The following is a 27,032-nucleotide window of genomic DNA, read 5'->3' as shown; positions in this document are numbered from 1 at the left end:
GAATATGTTTATTAAAAAAAAAAGATAATTTAAAACCCCCCAGAATCCAGTGCCAGAAAAACAACTGAGCAAGCAGATCACTAATCTCAAGTTTTACAGTTTCATCTGTATCCAAGTATAGAATTATTTGTGGAACTGAATGCAAAAATTCTGACAAAAGGCACCTTGCTTCCCTGGGTGGCCCATTCCACTTGTTCTTTGCCATCACTGTTAAAATCATGCTTTATTTCCAATATGAATTTATGTGGTATCAGCTGAAATAATTTATGCTTCTTAAGGACTATACTGGGTATGTGGAATACCTCTTTCAAATTCAGTGATGACTGTTTTTGATTCTTATCAAATAACAACTTGGTGGTTTTTGAAAAGCTAAATAGTATCTCACTACATTTTCTCTACTAAATTTCTTTTTTTTCTGTTTTTTCCCTCCTCAACTTTCACCATCCCTAGAAGGTAGAGAAACTAATACACTAGGAATCTAGTATTAATCCCCTCTACACACAAAAGTAAAAACAATTTCCATATTCCTTCTGTCCTGCCGCACTTGGTACTTTATCACTCATCCATTGAGTTATAAGCAAAAAAAGAAGCAGATTTAGCACCACATGCTCACGTTACATGTATTAACCTCAAACACATGTAAAACTGCAAATCACGTACCAGTGTGCTAAGGTAAGGTCCCTTTTGGAATTATGTCAGGCTGGGTCTAGAACAGCAGAACCACATCAAAATGAGAAATTACTGCCTTACCTGGTAGCTGTCCAAGCCCCTTTGCAGTTTGGTTGATCTGGCAGTCACCCCACCTACAGAGACTGAAAGAATTGCTTCTACCATGAGAGGCAACGTTCCCGAATGCTGCACAGGTTTCACTGTCACCTGAACTCTGCGAGAATGACCCTAAGCAGGAAATTGAGGTAGAGAGAAACTAAGAATAAAATTTAAAAATCAATTTAAGCATGAATAAGATGGCAAGCAAAAGATATGTACCTGCCTAAGCTGGAAAATTCCCCCTGTGTTTACATCTTTTGCCTGATGGAGTTCAACTGCAGTGTATTCACCCATCTCATTCAATTCTTGTATGGAAATCCACATTTCTATTCTTCGAGTTACTTCATTCCATCTAAAAAGACATCCCCATAAAAACTCATGGTTGCCTCAAAGTATTTTGTGCAGCACAGGTATTAAAAAACTTTTAGAAAGTTGATGGATGCGTTCATTTGTAATTTATTTGTACCTGTCTCTCAGTGTCCTAGTTTTTGCATGAAGAGAATCAACTTCCCAAACAGAGTTGCCATTGCCAGTACATCTGTGACCCCACACCTCAATAGCAAGAGCTCCTTCTGAAATGAACTCCAAAAACTCCTCTGTGACATTCACCACGTAGTCCTGGCAATGAGAAAAAACAATCACATTCAACCATATTAAATAATGCATCTCCTCAACTTGTTTGTAAGGACACACCAAACAACTAAACTTCCTGCCTGATAAAATCATACAGTATGTATCACAAAGCTCGACTCTGGACAAGAAAGTTGTAAAACCTCATCATCTCAGTAATTCATGCTTCTGCATAAGTGATGTCACAGCTCCAGTGATCTCTTTTAAGCTACTGAGCTTGCCAAACAAGTATATAATCAGTCATTATATAAACAGTATCTTTCTCCACACATTAAAGATGACATCTGAATTTAAAAGACCACTAATTAAAAGATCTTTTCCTTTTGCTACATTTTGAAGAAGTGATGAACTGAAATATTATGGCATTCTTAAGCATAGTCAAAAGTCATTAGTTATATGACTTAACTCTCTCCTTCCCCCAGCAAAATAAGGCTCAGACTCTGAACAGTTTCTCTCAAACGTATGATCCTCCTGGTAACACTATTTCAAAATAAAAATACTTACCTTACAGTGAGAGAAGGTCACTGTAAAACGAGCATCTTTGCTCTGAGGTGAAGGCACATCTGGATCTACCACTGGTGCTGCCACTGTTGACTCGCACTGATCCCAAAATGTGTATTGACAAAAGACAAAGTTGGAGAGATTAGGTGGCAGTCCAGTTGCTTCTTTTATTTTTACCTGACGAGACAAAACAGATGTTGTCACGAATATGATTGTTTCTTCTTCAACTGAAAATTAAAGACCAACAGCCAAGAAGAAATTTAAAGGGCAGTAAGGACATTCCCATTTAGGAAATCTTATTTTGCATATACATAAATGTAGATGTAAGGACCTCACCCATGTACATGTTTCGTTTGACGAAGCTGATAAGCTCGAGTGGAGAATGAAATGCTTTATCACAGAAGAAACTGAATCCATACACCACCCATAGATACTACATTGGGCGATCAAACTACAGGGTATAGTTACAGGGAACTGTTTCCCCTTCTGTGTCTGCAAATAGTCCTTGTAACACCAGTACTTATGATGCAGATGTACATCTACTAGAAACTAATACAAATTAAATCAGCCGCTGACAACCACTGTCTGGCCTACCCTGAGCTGGAACAAGAGAAGTCTCTCCTTTTGGAGACTTTTCAGCAAGCCATAGTCTACATAGCCTAGTACTTTATATCAGGCTGACTACATAGTTACAGAGGCCTGAAACCATAAACTTCATCAGGTGTTCTCACTCACCCTGCAGGAGAGCTTTTTTGCTCTGTGAATAATTTCTCCGTTGTTATCCATGACTTCTAGACTCCCACTCTCACTGGAGTTCTCAGACGAGTCATCTCCTTCTACCACACGTTCTGGGACAGAGCCAGTGACACGCATTACTTCAACATGCAGCCGCCCTGCAACCTGAAGGCAATTACAAAGAGAACATACATGGCAGTTTGAAATTCACTGGGAAACAGCAAGCACCATTTGCTTGTTAAACCCCTGGTGCACAGGGATCCTTCCAGCACAAGGAGCCCTGCAGGAGTGCTCAGTGTTCCCAGCCCGGCCCTACCTCGCCCTGCTGGCTGATGATGGGCACGGCGTACTGCAGCTTCACATCGTAGAAAAGGCACTCCAGAAACACATTGGCAACGCCGATCAAGTTGTGGTTCTCCTGTGCTTCATAGAAAGGATCACCTCTCTTGCCAATCAGCTTCCTTATCTGTTTTAGAGATATTGAAAGAGATGTCACAAAACCATCAGCATGGGAACAGGAGATCAAATAACCTCACAGCATTAAAAGATCATGGCACAAAAATGACTTCACTGCCCATCTTTTCTGTTCCTTCCTGTTACACAAGCAGAAAGAGACTGGAATCATAGTACAAATTTGAAATAAAATCTTTGAGATGAGACATTATACAATCCTTTCTTTACTAAGGGATATAATAATATGATGACCTGCATATTTCAGCAATGTCAAGGCAAAGCAGACTTTACTGTGAGCAATCACAGGAGCCATTGATTTCAAGATGTTTCATGTTTTCTGCTCTGTTTATACTTCTTAAACAAGAGGTCAAACCATCCTCAGGTTGTGCTGGTCTGGCTGCTGACTACCACTACAAGGGCAAAGGGAAGGTGCAGGATGACTCCTACTTAAGCCTACACGTGTTCTTATGACTCCCATAGAACTGAGATCGCACCTGCAGCATTCCCCATACAGCCACAAATAATTCATGCAGATTCCTAGCATGATAGGCACTCCTCAGTGAATTTGTCAGTTCCTTCACCACTTCTTCTCTTTTGTCTTCCAACACATGCATTTGACCTACGTGTTTCTATGTAGCACATAGAACACATGCATTATGGACAACATAGGTCATGGAAAGGATGATCCTGGCTCAGGCAGACATAATGTATTCAAATATGTGCTATCAGTTCTTACTAAAGTCAGCAGCAAAATCATCGTTGTCTTCAATGGGCACAGATGAAGTGCTTGACCTCCCCTGTGTTATGATTTTAGAGATTCCCATTGTCCAGTCCAAAGCATGTAACAAAGGTACAAGAGTTGTTCAAACATATTTGAGAATGATTCTGGATACAAGTAATTTAGGTGCTTCCTATCAGCCACAAGACAGTAAGATATACTTCCTATGCACTTCTACCTGGATACTTAGATGGTGTCTTCTGGAACACCAAATGTCACGTCTCTTTCCAGTAAACAAGCAAGTTTTTGACAAATCTCATGCTTATGTGCCAAGGCTAATGTGCTACTTAAATTCTCAGAAAACACCACTTGGTTTTGATGGAAATACTGAGGTAGACTAAGTATCTTCAATTGATTTCTTCACTGCTTTAAGGCTAGAGAATATACAAATGCAATTAAAGAATATTTCATAGTTTAAAATCAAGTTTTATCCCACTAATATGTTCTGTGCCGTAAGTGTATCTAAGCAGCATCCTGGTTAGCTTTAACACTGACTGCAATTTAATAATTTTATTTCTAATGCAGCTTGCTGCTTCCATTCAGAGCTGGTGGTCATCTGCATGCCAGGTAAACATATGCTCTTAGTGGCACTGTGAGTCACTGCCTCAGCACAATTATATCTGACCTCAGCACACTTAACATCTGAGAACACAAGTGAGATAGGACATACCTGTGTTTTATTATGCATGGACATTTTGAATATTTAGTATTAGTCATACTGGTTTTGTTCTGGGTTTTAGTTTGTTCGTTTTGGTTTTTAAAAGTAAAACATAGTACCCTAACCTTTCATATACAAAGTCATTGCACTTGCTCTCTACAATATATTAAAAGGGGTTTAAAGAAAAACTCAATCTTTGATCCATTTTGAAAATATGTAAGATACCTCAGGAACTTTCTCCTTCCATTCTTGATACAGGTCTCTCATGTCAATCAATTTGTTCTCTAGTTTCTCAATAGTCCACACCTGAGTACCTTTTCCTTTTCTTCTCACTTGAATTGCAGGCTCGCTTACTATTGCACCCCTCTAAATCAGAAGAAAAAAACCATCAGTGTAGGAAAGGTGCATTTAAGTGGTTTAACTCTTCACTCAAATTGCATTCCTAGAAAGGAATAAAATACAGAACATGCAGCTTCTCTTTGCATGCCAGTCATGCTGCTTCCGTCCTCAGAAAATGCATGGCCTAAACATCTCTGAGGATCCAGATCCCTTCATCCTTCTCAAACAATGACCATTCCCACAGGAACATTAACACACTCAATCAAAGCCCTTAGGACAAGCATATTATCCTAATTGCTATTATATTTACAGCAGCACTGTAAAACCCTTTAAGACATGAAATTGTAGGAAACTGTAACAAAACCCATTAATTTCTGCACACACATATGGTGATCATACACTTGAAAACAGCATGAGGCATACTTAATGCTCTGCCATTTTTACTTAATTACTCATTTTCAATATATTAGTCAGGTACTACTTCTATTTTGCCTATGCATAATCTAACAAAAGTAACATTTTATGGGCTCAAGATGGATGAATGCTACATAGTTTAGTCACAAAGCTACATTTTCCAGCATTCTTTGTTATCATTACCTTTTTGTTGGCACTGAGGTTTTCAGCAGGGATCTGAAGTGTTACTTGATAATCTGTTAGCTTACTCATTTCTTCTGCTAAGAAGTTTGCTTCTCTCACCAGAGTATTTGCCTTTACTATTTGCTCTCGAAGTTTAGCCAGGCTCTGTCGAAACAATTCATCCCTGTGGTGCAGTAGGTAACATGAAAAATACACAGAAACCTATTTCTATTATTGGAAAGCTGCAAATAGAGGTGCTAACAAAGACTTTTCTGAAACAAGTTTAAGAGGAAATGCTGCGTAGCACTGTGTCAAGGAACACAAAACACTCAGACAATTTTATTGAGGAAAAGCAGTGATCACATATTAAACAAACAAATTACTGTTGAGGCACGTCTAGTACGGTGATGTCCAAATAAAAGGACACAGTAATATGGGAGCTGGTACAGTGATGATTTCTTTAAAGCCCCGAGGGCATTTCGCATTTTCAAGAAATGAAATAATTGCAGCTGGTTTTGTCTTTAATCTGGAGTCCTGTTCCACAGAATCTACCAGTCCCAACATGTGAGACTTCATCTTGATAAAACCTGCTCTTCCTGCGATCGTGATGTTAGAACCTGCAATCACTGCAGGCCACAGCTTTGTATCACACCAAGGGCTTTGCAGTGTTACAGACCACAGACCACCCTCCACTTACTCAAGCGTACACATTAAAAAAATAGAAATAAAAAAACCTTAAATCCTATTTACCCAAGGTATCTTTTAAGTAACAGATGAATGAGCACAGGTTAAAGCCTGTGCACTCAGTTTCTGGACAAATTCCAAAGAAGTTTCTCAGGCCTGTCTGAGCAAATCTACTCTAAAGTAACACCTGGCAAACCTGCTATGACACATACTATACATACACCTGTGTACTAGGATATGTCCTCACCTGAGATTCTCATTTTTCAGTTACCTTTTAAAATTATCACGATTATCCTCTGAGCAAAGCTCATTCTGCCTTTCTTTGTAATCTCAACAGAATTTACTGTGTCTCATCACCTTTATAAAAGTCATCATCAAACTTCGGATATTTCAGTCACCAGCTCTCCCCTGTATGATTTTTTTAGCCTCTCTATGCAAAGTCCTACTGAAATATGGTACATGTTGAGCACATACACTTCTCATTTCTACAAAACACCTTACATTATACACAGTTGTAGGAGGAACAAGGGCTTTCCTATGAATACAGTCAAAGTCTGCCTGCTGCTAACATGCCTCTCAGTCACCAACAGAATTCCATTAGAGTGGTTATCTTTTTCCAAAAAATCCCAAAGAATGGCTAATTCAAATTGCACTCTGACAGTCCTCTGATACCACGACCACAGTTGTAAACAACCAGCAGTGTTAGCAAGCAGCCCTGAATTTTGGTGCCTTCAACATGCTAAAACATGCAGCTTTCTCCCTCTCTCCCACATCTAGCCTAGTTTTGCAACAGTGGTGGGTTTTATTGGATCTTAAATAGCTGCTACTACCAATGGATTTTTAGTAACTTCCTCCATATCTCCTCCCACCATTACATGGAAAAATCCTTTCCCTCTGCCTCTTGCTTCTGTTATCCAGGCTATCGAAATTAAATAAGCAATTCCAGACCATGCAAGTGACACATTCCACAGACAGCTATAATTTTGGACTCACACAGAAAATTAAGGTAGTCAAGAATTAATCAAAAGAAAGTATTTGATACTGAGAGTGCACTACACCTACAGCCACTGCAAGACAACTGCCTAACTTAAGAAACAGAAGGCAGCTTTGATCTGCATGTAAGTGCTGTAAGAGCCATTGGATCCAGCTACAGCCAGCCGCTTCCTTAATCTGGGACACCAACATCTGGAATGCTTTTTGGGAGTCTCCCACACCAATCTTAGCTAGATTCTTGAGAAAGGAATGTTTTAAGACTGTAAGAAGAACTTAAAAGTAACTCAACCAATTATTATGGGCAGTTCTTACAACAGTTGTGTTTTTCCAGATACAGCTGTGCCAGAACCTTTCCAGAAAGTTAAACAAAAAAAAAAAGTTTCAGATAGTATTTATTAGTTCTTACCACATGAAACATATGACAAACTCCACTAGGGTATTAACTTGAGCAAATCTCACTGAACATGAAATCCTGAAACAATCATTTAAGCCAGACAAGGAGAAACAACTGACACTCACAAGGTATCATTGCAAGTCTGTGGGGATCCCAATGCCAGACACAGGATATGCTGGACTGAACCCCTGGTCCAGTACACCACCACCACAACAAATAAAATTTGTTCAAAGTTACAATGGGTTAACTTTATGCCAACAGGATTTAACACCAGGCCAGGTATCATCTGTCCTTCCACAGTCAGCAGAAAGCTGGAATAACCTCTGTGCAATGTGTTCCAGCTGATCTGACAGATACGTGCCCACATCTGATACCTATCAAATTAATTTTGCTGGCTGATCCAGTAGAGCTCAGCTTCATTTGCAATGGCAACAGAGAGACAGCTAAAACTGCACCAATCAAATCCCCTGCAATCCAGACTCTTGGAACTTTTGCACATTTTTCACATCCAGTCTTCCCATTCTTCCCTGGATTTCTTGCCCTCTGGCCAGCTGGCTGGTAAACATCCTCTCAGCAACATGTTGCCATGCTTTTACAGCAGAAACCACTCAAAGATTTTTTTTTTCTGGTTTCTTATTTAAGAAGATTCTTTTTTTTCCCTCTTCTTTCAGCAGCCAAAACCTCTTCTAGAACTATAAATAAATAAAAAGTATACCTAAGAGGATCTTCTGGAGGACAGGAAACTGATAATGAGTTCTTCCAGAAAACTGCTTATTTAATGGCAGTTCCACTAAAACATTATCAGACACCTCACGGATCACTCCAAAGAGAAACCATTCTCCTCTTTTTTACAATGCAGCAAAACACAGGCTTCAAGCACTTCAACAGTTATATTATACAGAGTAAAGCATTCACCCATGGAATTCAGAGGCAAAACTTCTTGTTCAAAGCACAGGTTCTCCTCAGAAACATCTAAAAATGACTGAGAAGTAAAAGCTGACAGAACACTTAGCCTTGGTATCACTCCAGATTCTCTTTTTTTACGTTATTACATGGTTACAGGGGTTAATTTTAAGCAAATCAATTACCATTTTTTCTTCTCAGCTCTCAAGGACAGGCATGCTTTTGGCTACTTCCTTTTCCCTTCTGCTGCATCTTTTTAGAGGTACTGCCTCCCTTGCCAGTAAGCCCCATTCTCTTCTCTGCTACTTCAGTGCATTATCAATGATTTCTTGATGGCTTTGCTGTGCTCAAAGCAGTTCTGAATAGAAAGAGCTCCAGCTAACATGTTTCTCACTCTGCACTTCTTGTGCAGCTCTAAAAGAACCTGCAAATCCCAGCCACGACTCTGCAACATTTTTACATTCAGTTCCAAATGATTCTGTTTTTAGCTTTTACAGGGGCAAACAATTATTTTAATTAATGTTGAATCATAGAACTACTTCTCTCTACACTTGCCATGAAAAACATTCTAGTCATTGCTGGTCGACAGTTAGCTATTTGTTTAGGTTTTTTTCCCAGGCTAAACTGGGCAGAAATTACAAAACAAAATCTTGCACAAAAACTAAACCAAGATCTGTTCTGTTCTAACACTCCCAACTTGAAAGCTGCAAAACAATCTTGACTATCTTGGTTTAGATCCCTCTTGTAAACAGATTTGGTTTTTTAATGGTGAAGAATAAAGCAAAAATAATTACATAGAAAAGAGCACTCAAACTCACTACATATAGAAAAAATCACTGAGTGAGTAAGGAAGCTTCTGTTTTAAAGGAAACAGATGAAAGAAATTTACAAGAAACCTGTTAGACCATCTAAGTATTCTTCCTGCTGAATTAGACCCATGACAGAATACTCACTGGTATTCATAAAACTTAAATCATCTTGGTTGCTGCCCCTTAAACTTTTCTCCATGAAGCTGGCATCCTTCTCTCCTCAATGATACCAAGAGCAAGCTTCTCTCATTGTCAAAATGTAAACACACTGCTCACATCTTCCTAGATTTTAACTCTTCCTGCAAACCTCAAGATGGTCTTCCACCAAGGCTGCATTCAGGTGCCATGCTATTCCTTTGCAAAGAGGCCAGTTTACCTCATGTCAAGCCTTTAACTTCCTAAGCAGCTCAGCCAGAGCAATTCTCTTCTAAAGCAGGGCTTACAATTAGAAACACATACATATAATATATACGGATCCCCATTCTCTCTATTTTTTATGGTTTTTTATTGCAAAATGTGATGCTCTCATGGTATACTTGCAAAACACAATAGTCCTTACTGGACTCCTTAGTCTTAGTTGAAAAATTTACCTTTCTGCACTATTCTTTCCTTTTTTCCAAGAACTAAAACAGTAATTGCTAAACCACACATTTCATAAGCAGTTTTCAAATTTAAAAACAAAAAAGAAAAAAATAAAAAACCCCACCAAAACCCGACCTATAATACTGCTCAAAAAAAAAGCTAAATTTTTATGTCTTTTGTGAGTTAAATCTTGCACACGTTACACATCAGAACTCAACCCTAAACAAAATGTTAACACTTTGGTGGAAGCGCAGATCTTGTTCTGCACATCAACTCCACAAAAAGTATTAATGGTTCTGGATGGCAGGTTCAAGCCCCATCTTCCACCCTTTGTAATTCTTACTGTTTGTTTTAACTCCAGTATTCTCACCTCTCCTCTGTCCAGAGATTCACTTTCTGCTGTGCAGCCTGAGCAGTGTAGGAGAGCCTGTCACTGCCGTGCTGGTGCTGCCTTTCTGGGGAGAGCTGCTGCCGCAGCAGCTCCAGCTCGCGTTCGTACATCACCCGCTGCTCCTCCAGAGCGCTCCGCTTCTCCTCCAAGTACTGCTTCTCCAAGATCTGGACCACATTTTGTACTGGGTCTAAAAAGAAGGGGGGAAAAAAAAAATCCAGGAAATGTGAGAAAACACCATTTCAACATTACAGAACACCCGTTATTTAGTTGTTAACAGCAATCAACATACCCCAGAGTCATTGCAAACACAAATTGCACCCCGAAACAAAAGCCAAATTATTAAATATTGCATTAAATAGATAAATCAAAAAAAACAACCAAACCAAAACTCAAATGGCATGCAAAAGGCTAGAACAATGGTTAAGACCCTCGTCCATTGTGTATTTATGTGCTGTATAGTTATAATATATTCCAGAATCCCAGTAGGAAAAAAGAATAGATGGAAAAGGAAACTAATTAATAAGAAAACAAAGCAAAACACAAGGGAAGATGATGTTAACCAGAGGAGGAAACGACTTAAGGAAGTAAAAAGCAATTTACTTTCTCTGTTTTGGCAGAGAATGAAACATGTTGGAGAGCTGCAGATGAAAACTGAGACAAACAAATGGCCTGACTGGTCACACATCACACTGCACTAATGTGTTGCACACCACTGAGGCAGACAAAATATGTCCTGGGGGGGACTTCTGCATTTAGCTTTACAAACCACTTTTCATCTCGGTATCAACACAGAACAAATATCCGCTTGGATATTCTATCCTGACAAAACTGCTTGTGTCAATCAGCTAGGGATAAATCTGAAGTGCATTCAAATTAATGAAACATTACTCTGTCTGTTGCTGGGGTTAGGTCCAATGCCAGCCTGTGCCTCTGAAAGAGCCATTTAAGAGAGCAAGCTCTATGTACTACCACTATATATACCTGCTTCATTAACACATCTCTAAAAGCTCAAATACAGCAAAAAAAGTGGTTTGCAAGAAGACCAATCTAGATGACTGAGTGACAGCACACCACAGCACCAACTGATGATTCTGTACACCACAAGAGGAAGGGAAAGGAGTTCCAAAGTTGGAGTGGTGGACTGTTAGGGGAAGCAGTACTGCAGCTCTAGGACATGCCAGGATTTTCAAATGCAAAAAATGTCAGCTCTAAAATAACTGTTTGTGATATCTCGTCCATTTCATTAATATACTAAAAAAAAAAAAAAAGGTAAAAAGTGCTTGTACAACTTTTACGGATGCCAGTCTGTCACAAAGGAGGGAGAAAAATAAACCTAGATTTAATTACACTGTTCCACTTTGGAACTAGAGGCGTGCCACTCAAAAAAACTCACAAAACCAAAAAACCAAATCTGTGTGATTTAGTTATAAACCATCTTCCCTTGCTTTTTGCAAACACTTCAGCAAGTTGCTTCTGTGGCCCTGGCCTTATTCATGGAAGAAATCACTGGCTTCACACAAAGGCATCACAAATACCATCACAATGGTAATTATAAAGCATAAAGTTAAAAACCAGTCAGTATAAATAGCAACCAAATAGCAAACTAGTGATGCATAAGAGAGTCTTAAAATAACCAGAAATATTACTTTTTAGTACATTACATTCTCAGAAAGAAGTTAGCTATTATTAGCTTTTAAACAGACAGTGCAACAAAAACCCCTGACTGAACCAAATTCTAAAATTCTGGACTGCAAACCAAGTTATTCATCTTCATCTCCACCATCATTATCCTCCTAACTCCTCCAGATAATACCAGAACTACCTTAAAATACATAGGCTTTGCTGCATAATCCCCAAACCGATTTTAGTTATAGATAAGAATGTTTGAGAAAATCAAGTATCATGCAGATGATAGAGAAGAGACATGGAAGAAATTAAAATCCCTCCATTGTGTTTGCAAACACAGGAAATGAATCTAAGGCTGACTCATTAAGATGAGACTTTCCTAAACTGCTCAAAGAACAGCTGTGAGTTCAAGGAGCAGATTTCTTTTAACAAAAGTGATCTTCTCAGCCACCTAGATTTACAGGATCACAACCATCACAGGATCAAATTACACCACAATAAATATTTGGAACAAGATGCAAGAACCTAGTATAAAACTTTCCAATTGCAACATAATCCTGTACTGCTTGGGAAAAAAAAAGAAAAAAAGGTGGGTTATACTTGTATTGTAATGCAAAACGCAAATTCACAGTTTTAGAAAACTTTTTAATTCTGCTTTTGAAAGAGTTTACAAAGAAAACCCTAAACCTGTCACAGGAAAAAAATAAAATACGGTGTGAGTTATAAACTATCTAGGTAGAATTTGAAGAAATAAACAGTCAAGATTTTTTACAATTCAAAAGAACTACAATAGTGTTTAAATTAAAGCACTGTGTTCTAAAATTTTAGCTTCCTCATGCAAAGTCAAATAAATTAAGAAAGATTCTACCCAGTGCCTGCCAAATACACAGCAAATTCCATACAGTGTTAAAAGTTGCAAGTCCCAGTCCTTTACACATTTATGTGACAAGAGTTCAATGACCCTGAAAAAAATATTCATATGCAGTTAATCTCCTGCAAAATCATAGACTATTAACACTGAGCAAAAAGATGTATTTTCTTCATAGGATGAACAGCATTTATTACCTTGCTACAGTGTCACTTAATTCACATCTGGAATCTGTTAATCCAGTCACACTGATGCTGAATAAATTCCCTAATATTTCTTGCGGGTATATTTTTCTAAGCAAGCTGGGAGAGGGTTATGACAGAGGCTGCTTTTGCTAAGTTTTATGAAAATCCTCTCCCTGAGCTGTAACAGTTTTGTTTGCTAAAATGAGGAGCTGCCTGACCTAATCACATTGTTTATTTAACCACTGCACAGTATACAGGAATAAAGTAAACTTCTTTGATGCATTCTGTGTTTGACCAGCATCACAAAAAAGCAGTACAAAGCTGATCTGACAGAATCCCACAAAGAAAGTTAACACACTTTGAAGGAAGGAAAGAATCTGGATTTTTTTTTACAGCAGTTTTCAAAGTCACACATTTTCCTCAGAGCTTCTTTGGAGCCGGATGGAGTCTGCGACACTGTTGTACTGGTTACATGCCATAAAAACAAATGTGTTTGCACCAGAAGCCAGGCTATTTATTTAAAGAGGATTATAATTCTCAAACAAATCCAGGGGAGGGGGGAACCCAAAAGCCAAAACAAAGGAAAACCAAACCCTCTTGCTTTGGGCTGTATCTATGCAAGCTTATAAAACAATTATCTAATCAAATTTTTTAAATACCTGTTCATTCCCCCCTTAGGGCTTCTCCAGAGAATATGTATAATAGAATTAACAGTCTTCAGTCTTTTAGTTATTTCTTCTTCCTTACTCATATTTATTTTTCACTTTAAGGAAGAATAAATAAATGGTACTGTAACAAAGCTGCTTTACTTCTTACACAACAAACTGGAAGCCTGTCAGAAAAAAGGTACTTTAGCTATACCATTGAGAAAGGGCTGCTAGGTTCTGTTCACCTAACTTCAAATCAAAAGACCAGGCTATGATCCTCACAGTCACTTGTTTTGTCAGCATTTTATTATCACTTACTACTCCAATTTACTTAAGCAACAGCTATGTGGGAGTGAACAGAAGCAGCACAAATTGGGATATGACACTTCTGAAACTGTGTGATGTGTATGACTGCAAACGTTTGTTCTGCAGTAGGGAAGAAAGAGCTTTAAGGAACAGCAAGGTCTAACTGCTCTTCACCAAGACACAGAAAGCAACCAGCCAAAACAAAAACTGGCCTGGACCACAATCAGAAAGGCTTGCTGAACTAGAATGTAAAGACACCGGAATGTTGTGAAGAATTGTTTCAATCAGCTGGATAACAACACATGGAAAACCAAAAAATGTGACCCCCTGTTCAAAGAACACTGACTCATTGTAGACTGATACAGTTCTTTCAAATCTCCAGTTAGTAACAAGCAGATCAAGCATCAATTAACGCTTTCAGACTTTTCCAGCAGCCTCATGCACGAGCCAATTGAGTTCAAAACCTTTGTCCCAGTTTTGGCACAGATATTGGATGGTTTGAGGCCTTAAAATGGGCAACAGAATCTTCACAAGGGATGACAACACTGAAGACCACCAGGATGGCAGATTCATCTGAAATTCATCTCCTGGTATGAATGAGTGAACCATAATGAGAATATTTCTGTTATCAAACAGCAATGTCATACCAATTTAAGTGACCTGACCCTGTAACTCACACAAACAATTTCATTTAAAATAAAACAGTAAAAAATCTGCAAAGCATTGCTGCATTGAACACATGAAATCATCATGCTGTACATTGTACAATGGCAAAACAGACAAAGTAAAAGAATAAGAGGAGATGAAATAAAAAGTAAATGCTGTATTTCAACATGCAAACCACAGCAAACAATGGAAATACTATGAAGATATGAAGAAAGGAGAACAGAAAGCAATGAAACGCCATCTACTGTGTCTTTGTGGTCAGGGACCAAACCCCAAGGTATTTGCCTCTCAGATTTTGTGCATTAAAACACCTGTACAAAGCATTCAGTAGTTTACCAAGTTTTTCAGCATTTCTTCACACGCTACTGTATCATATGAACTATGACCTGCCTTCTGGAAATCATGAAAAAGCCATATTGTTTCATATACATCATACCATTATTTTATCTATATTATATCTTACTGTGTTGTTCCAAAAAAGCATCACAATTTGTTTTAACAAAGATGAAATGAAATATTGAGAGTGATCAATTATTGAAAAACAAGCTGGCATTTGCTTTTGGTTTGCTATCATTTCAATGTTTTTCTAATAAGGTTAAAATGGTGTCAGTAATATTTGATACAAAAAGAAGGATGAAGCTAACTGAGCCATACATGGTGCACCCTTTTTTTCTGCATTAACTTGCAAAACCAAGAACTTAGTAAATGATGATTTGACAGGCTTATGGTTACAATTCAGCTGCACTATAAAGGAGAGCAGACATACCAATAAAATTGTGTGTCAGAGCACAAACCAACTACTAATTGTGTGTGTCTATTTATACTTAGGTGCACATATTTTTTTACATATATATATAGAGTTATATATGTTTCATATCTATATATGCACAACTTAACATTTTTTCTGTAAAATATCTTATCCTGAAAATCCTCCAAAGGCCCCTTGAACAAGTACTGCTTGTTTTACCCAGCCATTGAGCTCCAGGCTGAATTTGTTACACAATCCAAAGGAACATTTTTATCTGGTGGTTGCCTTACCATTACTATTCAGTGTCTTCATAATAACTTCCATTTGTGCAAACTCGTAGTTGTAGTCTGGTTCTGAAGAAGCTTCACTAGCTGCATCCAGATCATGCTCTCCTAAGGAAGTTTCTTTCTCAAGGTCTTTCAGCCAATCTCGACGTTTCCTCTTTGGTAAATTGATTCTGAGTAAAAATGGAAATGCAGTTTATACAAAAAGCTTATAAAAAAAATAGGCTGAATGTAAAGTGGGTGGAATATAAACATCAACTATTACCTAAAGAAGTGGTTGTTTCCCCATAATATTCTATCTCCATGCCATAACTGAGTCACAGAACATACCAGTGCACCATTTACACAGGATCTGAAAGAAGAAAATACAACTCCAGTGAAATCCTGAAAATAGAAGACTGAAGAGCTGCTATTTCTCCCATCTACTGGCAGTCATTTGTATCATATGGTAATAAACTTGCTAGGTTCTCATGAAAGGAACAATGGAAAGTTACTGGTCTGATTTCTATTGTCAGAATTAGCACCTTTCCCCTCTGCTTCTGGCTGGTAAAACTCTTCAGTAAACATACAGACAAGGGTGATTTGGTTGCAAAGTTTTCTTCAAATGCCTGTTTCTCAAACAGGGGTCACTGCTTGTTTCTTATAAACATTCTAAACTTGACTGTATGCAAATCCTACATAGACAGAGCTCTCCAAGACACAACTTAGTCAACACAGTTGTAAAACACGCTGTTAATATATTCAGCATTCAAGTGCAAGAAAAGATTCTTAGATCCAAGTTTTATTTTTTCAACAAATGAAGTCTCTATTATTAACAAGGGTCTATTTTTGTGAACATCTGGTATACTGCTGTATTTCTTTGTAGGTTTCTTTGTATTTAAGTTTCAATCACAAAATGGGAAAAATTGAGCTGTTGAACTTCTGCATGTGTGAGTCACAAAGCAGACCATTTTATTTGAAAGGGGAAAAAACTTCAGTAAAATGAAAAAGGCCTTTTTAGATGCAGTGTTCTCATTTCAGCTGTCTCTCTCACATAAGTCAATACAAACATGTAAGCATTTCATTTTAAATCAGATCTTTATTTAACTTTTTTCAATGAAATTCTGGTAGTTAAATTTCTGTTGATACTATTATCTTAAAAACAGTTACTTAAGCATTGCAGATCAGGCATGAGTAAAACAAAATATGTTTTTTCCACTGACATGTGCCCTTGTTCCTGCCAGTCAAAATGACTGATTTCCAGTACAGTAACACTACCTCCAAAAGCCTGAATCCCATCTGTTTGAAATTTTGTACTGTAGGCTGCAGAAGAAAAATACAAATGCATTTTACTAAAGGAAGAATAGAAGAAATTGGATTTTTTAAGTGTCTCTCAAACTTTAGTTTCTCATTCTGATACTAATTATACTATTTAGATACTCAAGTTTCAGACTAGCAGCATGACTATTAACAAGGACAAAGGTACTGCTTATCACACGCCATTGGAGATCAAGTGACAAAGACATTTACAATTCCACCCAAGGAGCCACAGTGCCCCTGGAATGAAAAATAATTAAAATATGGAAGTAGAAACAAAAGGTGAAGCGTGACTTTACACTGCATATTAACTAGACACAACAGTAATCAAGGATTTAGAAAAGAATTCAGATCTTTAAAGCACCTCTTCCTCACAAATTATTGAACTTTACAACAGGAACTACTCACGAGGCACCATTTATTCTCTGCCATCAAGACTCAGGCTACTATCCCATCACACAGGCCAGGACAGCCAGCGGCTGTTACTACCCAAGATCCAGACAGGCAATGGCTCCTCACTCCTACCAAACACCTTCTTTAGATGGCTTATTCCAAGCCAAACCACTGACAGCCTGTTGCCCTGCAGAGCGAGCGGGTGGGTGTTCACATGTGCAGGGAAATCTTAGTTTTAAACACTGAATTTCCCTCTAAGTATCTGTTTAAGTCAACTGTATTGAAAATACTCATTGATGAGAACATAAGAGACTTCTGTCTGTGTAAAATAAAAAGGCACGAAAGTCATCTTCTGTCAAAGAAAAGCAAATTTTCATTTCAATGGAAAGTGCTGCTGATCTTCCTTACCTGGCATTTTCTTTTGGTGTGAGTGTAACTTCTCCATCTAAAGCAATATCAATCTCACAGTGTTCTGGTTGGATTCCTATACCAAAGAGCTGTATATCCTGAGAGGTATCTGCACCAACTCTTGTGTGATCCTAGAAAAGAAGCTGTTACTAAGAGACAAGCAAACTACCACTGTTTATATAACTAAGAAAATATTAGTTGAAGTGCTGAGACTGCACAGTTTGTGTGTCTGTCAAGCAGAAATGGTGCCACAGTAGATCTGAAGACTGCAACAGTCACACACAAACTGTTGTTCTGCCCTGAACTTCATCTTCATAGTTTTAGCTAAAGCAAAATTAAGCAGTTGACACACAAATTCTAATTTAAAAGTATTTATGCCTGCATACAAGCATTAAACACAAAAACCAGAAGAAAACCAGCCATGTCATATAGGCATAATTAAGAGAACAGCATGGATAGTAAAACAAGGTGCAGAGTTCTCTGCTTTTCAGAAAACAGCTATACAGCAGCTCAACTAAACATACTATTCTCTACATAATTCCAAGTCATATTTTAAGTTCTGCTGAAATAGTTTATTTTGTTAGTGTTTGAGAGGCTGTGTTTTATTTGCTACTGTTCAAATGCAGAAGCCCTCCTTCAGCTACCAAAGCAGAAGAGTAGCTATAAAAATAGACAGAATTGTCTTTCATGTATTATCGACAAGCAGTTCACATTTTCCCGCAAACTTACGAGGTTTGTATTTGACCCGACTTCACTCTGACATGGGAAATGCTAAACAGAATGGTACAAAAGCTAACGACACTGGGAAAATACATTTCTGTAAATTTTTAACAGTGCTTCTCTTAACCTCCTCTCTCATAAGCTTCCTTGTCACTGAAGACTATGTTACTCTTACTGATTACGACTAAACATCGTCTCTTTATGATTAACTCTTTGCATATTTAAAGCAATCCCCAGCTCCCTAACAAAAAGAAGCATCTAACATGAAGCTCTTGCTTGAAGTTCAGGCCAGAAGGCAACCCTATGGACATCCTGCCTGGAAAAGCTAGAACTGATCTCAACACTGGTACACACTGAGCATTTCTCCCACTGTTGGCAATCACAAGATCAATTTGGAAAACAGTGAAGCTGAACTGCAAAGGGTGCAAAAGCCTAAACAGTAAGAGGAGGCCTATCCTATTTTGCTGCTGCAAAAAAAATCTTCATCCCCTCTGAGTAACAAATTAGAGCCAGAAATTCAAACCAAGTGTCCTTCTGTTCTGTGTAAATATCCACTTCACAGCCTTACCTTTAAATAGTAAACCAAAAGCTCGTTGAGTGCAGGGTCCGCATTCAGGTTCACCAGGTAACACTTGTCATCCCCAACCTTGATACCTGACGACTCGAGGGAGATTCCCATGCTCTCCAGCTGTCTTTGCCTCTCCTGCAAGCACAAAAATAGGTTAATCCTGCCTGCTGTAATATGTAGGGACAAACACAGAGGAACTACAGCTGAAGATGTACATGCTGAGTACGCATTCTGTGCATCACCACCAGACACTGGTCAGGTACCACAGGCTCAGTAGAATTTAATTTTACACACCAGCCATAAAAGTTAGTAATTCTCAAACACCTGCCTCCCCAAAGTGGAGCTTACTTACACTATCCTATTAAATTTATTAAACTTACCAACACAGCTCTGTTGAGTTTATTAAACCAACTTGTAAGTAACACAATGTGGCTTTGAGTCTTTATGTTAGCAAAAACTGAATGTCAGTTCCAATTACTTCAAAGATAATCATAGTCATAGTTGATTTAGAAAATAGCAGGCCACAGTTTAGGCTTCTTCTTTTGCAGTTTTGTTATTAATTCAGATAAAGCACTTACTTGATCCTGTGTGTCTTTTTTTTGCTACAGTTTGGGTGTTGGGGTTTTTTGTTTGGCTGGTTAGGTTTAGGTTTTCCCCATGCCTTTTTTTTTTTTTTTAAGTACAATAATAATAACAATAATAGAACACTAGTGACTACATGTACACATTTTCCTTTTTTGCTTAGAAAACATTAAAAGCAAAAGCAAAAAATACCACCCACAATTCTGATTCTTTTGTAATTCTTCACTTTCTTAGTTACTTCAAAGGAAGCATGTTCAAGGTCCCATTGTGGTCTTATAAATAAATGAGCTTTATTTTGATATTTTGATACTTTATTTTAAAATAAAATATTAGCTTTTATCAATGATATCATGACACAGCTAGACTTATGCTAATAAAATTTAGACTTTAAAAAAAACTCCAAGAAACAAACACACAAACACACAAACCCACCCCAAAACCAGAAACAAGGGGAAAAGACAAAAATTCAGAGACATTTCAAACAGGTGGTAGGGAAAACAGCATAGTTCACTAAAGCTCATGAAGTTCAGCTGACTAGTACTACATGAGTATCTGGCCTTCCTCCTGAAAATTTCTGAAGTACCTGTGCAATTTCTTCTGTTTTCCTTAGCTTTTCTTCCCAGGTGACTGTCAGCTCTTTTATTAGTTTTTCAGATTCTTCCAATTTTTCCTTCAGTTCTGGTGCCTTCATGGCCTAAAAGGTAGAAATTAACAAAAATCCTCAGCTATTCTTACCACGGCTTGCACAAGGAAATTGAACACATCAACATAATATCAAATGCAACAAGTATAGATTTATACTTTATCTCCAGGTTTTTTATGGTAGAAGTTGAAGAAATAGGTTGCTTGCAAAGGAAGAGGAAGAACAACATATAAATGGTCCAGATCTGAAATAGCTGAAGACTGACATAGCTCCAGAGCTAACGGAAAGAAGAAAAACCTCTGGGCCTGGCCACTCAAACTTCACTGTCTGTATAAAAATATGTCAGTATTTTAAAACTTTTAATTCCTATCTGTCTGAAGTTCAAGTGCACATTCTTTTTTCCAACAGTAGTTTCAAACACAGATTCCTCTAGACATTTAAGCTTCCATTCTATCTTGTTCTTGTTCTTCTATTCTATTTTGTAAGTGTTCCTAGAGTTGCATTAAAGCCTTCAGATGGACCCTGTTGATTATATTCAAAGGAAGGCATGTTCTGGAGCTAACACAGGCTTCTCATTTCACAACAGGAAATAAAAGCAAAGGGCTTAAATATGTCCAGTGCCAAGTACCAATTTAATAAGCTGGCCTATAACCCTATATAACTGTTTTTAACAGAAGGTAGAAGAAAAAACACTTAACAAAATATTTAGTAAGACTTTGGACACCTTCCTACTGATTGTGTTCATCCACAGCCTGCCAACACAATTAACAACATGCTATAATAATATTTTCCGAATTAAAATAAGGGCTTAGAACAGGTTTTTATTTATGAAAAAAGTCAGTGGCTTCTTTTCCTTAAAGAAGATTTTCCCATTTCAGTCTATGAGGAAGTGTTCATATGAGTAACACTGTACCTTAAATGAAGATGAAATTTAAACACCACACAAATTTACCCTCAAACACAGTCCTGTTCCTTTTCTACCAGTATTTTGTGTCTTGCCTGAAAAGATCAAAAATATTTTCCTATTTGTTAAGTGCCTAATTTGTCCAGATATCGTGGATACCAAATAAACTATCCTACCTGAATACTTTATTCTTCAATTAGAAGTATAAATCTAATATAAGCATCAATCACACAGTGACATCTAGTAAGGCAGTGAAGCAAATTGTCGATGGTTTTCAGTGTTGCATTTTTGACAATTTTTAATAGATTTTCTCAAATGTCAGAGAGAAATGTTCCCTAAATTCTGTTGTCCAATAACAGATTTATGACTTCTCACACTTTTCCATTTGACGTTAATATAGTCCATCAATGCAAAAAAAAAAAAAATTCTGCTAATATTCTAACTAATTCTAACTAATTAGTTATTCTAACTAATAAGTGGGTCTACACAATGAAGATGTAATCTAGCCCTTATCTGTGCTGTATCAATTATTGCTTGGCCTGAAGTTCCTCAAGAATTGACAATCAGTACTATGTTGTCCTCATTTAAAAATTGTTAAAGATAAGCATTTGGATTCAGGAAAAAAGGGTAATTTTTTTTTTTTGGAAGGAAGGAAGGAAGGAAGGAAGGAAGGAAGGAAGGAAGGAAGGAAGGAAGGAAGGAAGGAAGGAAGGAAGGAAGGAGGGAAGGATGGAAGGTCGGATGGAAGGATTGTGGGAGGGAGGGAGGGAGGGAGGGAGGGAGGGAGGGAGGGAGGGAGGGAGACTCTTCCTTTCCACATTTTGTAAAAAAGCTAGTCTTCCACACAGAACATGGTATTTCCTTGGGAAACTCATTTTACATTGTACTGTGAATAAGGTTACCTCAGCTTGTGAGAGCTGTTCTTTCAGTTTTTCAACTTCTTCACGTAATTCTCTGATGACCCTAGCATTTGGATCTTCATTCACCACAGCATGATTAACTATCCTTTTGGCTCTGTCTGCATATCTCAGAGTTGAGAGTGTTTCTTCGTAGTTGTCTGCTGCTGGGCTAATTGTGGCTATCATGGCGGTTTGGCTGTTTCCTCCCAAGTTGTCCTGTAGTGCAGCCACCGAAAGTTCGAGGGTTAAAAATTGTTCTGAGACTACAGAGTGTCTTCACAAAGAGACTTAAAATACTTACTAAAGGCACTGAAAGTACTATTTAGGCACTGAAATGTACTCTGGATATAAACTAATCTGTATATTTCATAAACATTTCTAGCTACCTCTACCACATTTGATTCCACTACAACTGAAAATAGTCAAGCAGGATTTTACAAAGAATTAACACAAGATACACTTAGCTGTCCATAGTACTTGGAATACCATAGCTACAAGAGTTCCTTCACTCATCTCTTTAAAGAAAGATGAGACGTCCATGTACACAGAGGCATACTACAGTGATGCTACAAATGACAAAAAAGCTGACATCTTGTGAACATAGTGAATAGAAAATATAAATTACCTTGAGAAGCCAAGTGAGTACAGAGTCTCTGTAAGGCACAAACTTGTTTTTCCCCTTCCCTGCTGCTTGGTCAGCAAGTGATGATATAACCAAGCCCAATGTTGACAGTGATCTATAAATGCAAAACAGCCAAACAGCTTAAACACATATTCCAAATGCAGATCTAGTAAAACATAGAAAAAGAGATTGCTCTGCAGAGCTTCACATCCAATTTTGAAAATATCATAGAATAATTTAAGCTGGAAATGACCGCCAGAGATCAGCTAGCCCATTGCCCTGCTCCAAACAAGGCAGTGTGTTTCTTTAAAGTTACACATTTGGAGGAAAAAAATTGGTATCAACAGTGTTTCATCTCAGTTGGTACTAAGACCATACTTCAGAAAGACTATATTGAAATACTTAGAATAGTTTGAAAAATGTAAAATAGACTGCTTCAGTATATGAAAAATCACTGTCCTTGATTAGACATCTACCTTTTCTCAGAGGATAAAAATCTTCCTGATTTGGACACCGTCTCATGACAGTGTTGCAAGTCAGTGTTGGCAGCATGGCAAGAACCCCTGTCTCTGGGAACGATGTTTTAAGAATGCTGACTCAAATGCCAGCTAAAACAGAACAGTTCTCCAGCCGTAAGGAGGCATCCTCAGAACAAATCCAGTTATGGCCCAGGAGAATTCATCTGCCTGGTGAACCAGTGACCAGCCAGCCATCACAAAGCCATAGAAGGCTGCTGATCAGAAGAGGCAGATTAGGAGGTCCCTTGACAAATGGGTTGGGTTATAATTGAGGTAGAGCCTCAGCAGCTTCTTCTGGGGGCACAGACCAAACAATCTCCCAGTTACAAAAGTGCTGCCCAAGTATGAAAGAGAAAAGCTCCCAAAGTGCTTAGCAGACACCTGCATCCCAAACAACACTCAAAAACTGGGAAGAAAATAGCCAACTTGTTCATTTTGGTACATGTACAACTTCTACCAACAGGGGTAACTGTGTCAGCAATCCATGCAAAGTATATATGCACTATATTATGCAATTCTTATACAACCCTGTGCAAATTTTAAGTGACATCAGGGCTCTTGGGGTGAGTATGTTTAAGATAACGAACTTGTTGAGGAGCCCGAGAACATTAAACAGATGCCTAAAGGGTTTTAAAACAGACATTGCTGAAGCCCAAGAGAATTCTGGGTCTATCACACTCATGCTCAAATATCCATCTACTCTCTGTAAGTACCAAGGAAAAAGCTTCAGCAGCACTGCAATTAGATAGTCAAATAAATCTTTAATTGTACTGTTCCACTCCACCCTCTAGTGTTTTCTTTTCAAAGAAGTAATACTATTGTGGTTTATAGGCAGCATTTGCACAGTATTTATAACAGAGCCTCAGTGCTGCTTGAAACCACCACAGGTTCAGAAATAACACTTAGAAAATGACGAAATGTTGCAGAAGATATCCTAGGATAAGTTAACAAGAACCATTATGTGTGCTGCAAAAGGTGTCCCATATTGCATACAAAGATAGCACAGACCTCGGAGCAAAATTAAAAGAAATTTAAGGAGAGGATAGGTAACCTGAACTCCCAAGAGAGCACTCTATTTTGTAAATTTGCCTGTAGGACACCTTTCTAATTCACCTCCGAAAAATTCAGAGCAAAAAATAGAAAGTTAACTTTAGTTTTGTGGCCTAAAGAAAAGCCTAATAACTTCTGAATGTTTGTGAGGGGAGGATAGAAAAAGGAGAACTAGTTCTTGCTTCCAGTCTCTGACCTCCACAGAGAGAGATGACAGCATGCTAAACATGCAAGAGCAAACAGTAGGATGCTCCATGCTGCTCTATAGCAACCTCCTCCAGCACAACTGAAAAGCACCACCAGCATACTACCAATGGAGTCCAAGGAGTATAAAGCTAAAAACTACCCTGGACTACTTTCCTCTGATTCCTCTTTCCCTCTTTAAATGAGGGGAAGTGTAAAAACCAAAGCCAAACCCTGAGGGAGAGGGAAGAAATGGACAGTCAGAAGGAAAGTAGGAAGAACAGGGATTCAAAAAGACCTGTGATTGGAAACTATTTCCCAACTGGGGAATAACCAATTTCAGTTATGGGTACTGCATTTTAATGAAAAGGAAATGATAAGGTACAGTTTATTAACATGGGATTAAAAATGTGATAATATTACTGCTCCTTATAAATACTGATCTTATTTTAAGAGTAACTGTTAACATCTGCAATAAAAGCCAACTGGAATCATGTATGTAGTTTGCTTGAGATTTCATAATACAAAGCTGTTTAAAGACTTTAAGGGAAGCAGCAAAAGAAATGGCTGCCCAACAAAATTACAGGACTCATCAGCTGCTTTGCTTTATGCTGAATGACGCATCAGAGATCTGTCATTACTCTGATCCTATCTCACGGTACTTATATAATGAATCAACCAGAAGGCCTAAGCCTGCAGCACACAGCAGACTGAGTCAGTCCAGAAGCAGCAGAGTGGACTTGCTGCAAGATTCCAGAAAAATGCCATTTCTGCATGCTGTCTGTTCCCCTTGTCCCTGTTCCTCAGGCACGACCAGGTTGTCCTTGCTAGTGGGCAGTGGGAAGCTTGCACACTCCCATCATGGGCCTGAGCCAGCAGCACTTGAAAGGGAATGGCGCTTCCCCATCACACGGAAACAACTCTGTCCCTAAGTGACACTCATTCAAGCCACTTCTGTACAATTTAGAACCAAATTCTTCAGTGAGCAAAGCTCACTTTTCTATTAGTTAACTCTGAATACTAAAACCCTCCTTCAAATCAGCTTGGAGCCAGACCTGTCCCAACTGACTCCTTGCCCCTGCCTACATCTTCTTTTTGCATTCCAAAGTTAAAATGACAACAGCTATGATTTTACTAATCAGGGATAAAATTGCAGACTGCTCATAGGAAGTATTTTTTTTTGTACCCACTAATTGACAGATTGTTTACTCTGCTTCCTCCTACTACTGTGTTCTATAAGTTCTTTGACTACACCGCAGAGTTGTTAAGCACCTCCTTTTCTACACTAGGTATGGGAACTAGCCCATTCTGGGAAGGAACAAGCACATCCAGTTTTCCTATGAGGTATGGCAAGTCTCCCAAAAACCTCCTTTACCACGGCAAATCTACATGATCTCTGAGAAAAAAACCCCAGAAGCCATCTCCATTACAACGTGAGGAAGATGTTGACACAAAATGACACAACTCTCATTTGCTTCAGTAAGTGGGAGAGCAGCCCCCCACTGCAACATGCTGTCCCCAAAACAATAAAGAATGTTTTCAACAGGAAAAGTTGTGGGACCAAGGTGGCATCTACCACAGCTCTAGCCAGTTTTCATCAGAAATAAATGGTACAGACACGAAACAGGCACATTATTTCCACATTCTTCTTCAAGCAATAAAACATAAAACAAGCAGCAAGTTTACTTGCCAGCAGCTCCATTTTTTACCTCATTAAATGTAACGCATTCTACCAATACATGTTACTGGGGTTTTTTATAAAAGAAATATAATAAGAAAAAGAGAGGACATAGTAAGGTATATGGTTTAAATATACTGTATCACTCCAGAAAAATCATTACCTTTCCCTAAGGAGTCAGTTGCATTGCACCCTAAAAGAAGACTGCACACAGTATTCTCCGAAGAACTAGTCTGATTAAACATGTACCATCAGTTTTGAGGCTTAAAAAAGTCAGACTTCATTAAAGCTCCAACAGCAAAACTCTAAGAGAAGACACCAAGCACAGCACTAAGAATTCTCTTTCGCCTATCAGTTCCAAAAGAGATTCCAAATAGAGAATGTTAAATAAATGGACTAAGTAATACAGAGTTATATCATATAAGAATTTAATTGAATGGAAAATGTAGAGCTGTCCAGTTTTCTTTTTAAAATACCTTTTACAGAAATGTTTGGTGCTTTTATTTGAAGTTCTGTATTGTCAAAGAGGTTCAGCGTGGACAAAACAACCCTCTCCTACTGCACTGATACCATACCAGTTTAACACTGAATAAATATCCTAAAAGAAAAAAAAAATTGAAGTCTTTCCGTATCTATAGTTACGTTTGCAATTTGTTAATAGCTGTTGGGAGAGTTGGAATTTGAATTCTTTCCCAAAAAATAGAAAGAAACATTTAATTTCACCTTTTTTATGCAAAACACAAATACAGTTTCTAGTAAAACCAATCTGAATTTAACTAGGAACCTGTGGGGTAAAGTTACAGTATCTGCCATTAGGCAAAGACAGCCACATCATTTTGTTTCATAAGAACTATGCCAATGTGGGTACCAATGTGATGCATTAAACACAAAGTAGATTAGAAACTAAGCTAGAAAGAGCAAACATGTTCAAATCACTAAGAGGTAAATTTAAATCACTGTAAGTATGTATGCTGTTCATACACATATTGTGCTGTCATTGTTAACTTAAAATACCAAAACATTTTGTAACATTTTAAAATA

The 27,032-nt window shown here is 38.0% G+C and overlaps 1 protein-coding gene across 6 annotated transcripts in view; it reads right to left on the bottom strand.

Moving 5' to 3' along the window:
- KIF13A (kinesin family member 13A) overlaps positions 1–27,032 on the bottom strand; it is a 104,629-nt gene that overhangs the window by 19,595 nt on the left and 58,002 nt on the right. For all 6 annotated transcript variants that reach the window (XM_032114662.1, XM_032114637.1, XM_032114643.1 and 3 more), the window contains 16 exons: positions 22,566–22,677; positions 21,944–22,156; positions 20,078–20,188; positions 18,913–19,047; positions 17,625–17,755; positions 15,793–15,879; positions 15,534–15,700; positions 10,174–10,384; positions 5,460–5,622; positions 4,749–4,889; positions 2,951–3,100; positions 2,635–2,799; positions 1,903–2,076; positions 1,235–1,386; positions 988–1,120; positions 751–897 (listed from right to left, as the gene is read on the bottom strand). In XM_032114662.1, the coding sequence (XP_031970553.1) occupies positions 751–897; positions 988–1,120; positions 1,235–1,386; positions 1,903–2,076; positions 2,635–2,799; positions 2,951–3,100; positions 4,749–4,889; positions 5,460–5,622; positions 10,174–10,384; positions 15,534–15,700; positions 15,793–15,879; positions 17,625–17,755; positions 18,913–19,047; positions 20,078–20,188; positions 21,944–22,156; positions 22,566–22,677 (2,392 nt within the window). The remainder of the gene's footprint in view (positions 1–750; positions 898–987; positions 1,121–1,234; positions 1,387–1,902; positions 2,077–2,634; positions 2,800–2,950; positions 3,101–4,748; positions 4,890–5,459; positions 5,623–10,173; positions 10,385–15,533; positions 15,701–15,792; positions 15,880–17,624; positions 17,756–18,912; positions 19,048–20,077; positions 20,189–21,943; positions 22,157–22,565; positions 22,678–27,032) is intronic.

This window comes from Corvus moneduloides, chromosome 1, assembly GCF_009650955.1.
Source record: "Corvus moneduloides isolate bCorMon1 chromosome 1, bCorMon1.pri, whole genome shotgun sequence".
NCBI classification, from domain to species: domain Eukaryota; kingdom Metazoa; phylum Chordata; class Aves; order Passeriformes; family Corvidae; genus Corvus; species Corvus moneduloides.
The sequence above is the reverse complement of the archived record's forward strand: the minus strand, read 5'-3'. Positions and strand labels throughout refer to the sequence as shown.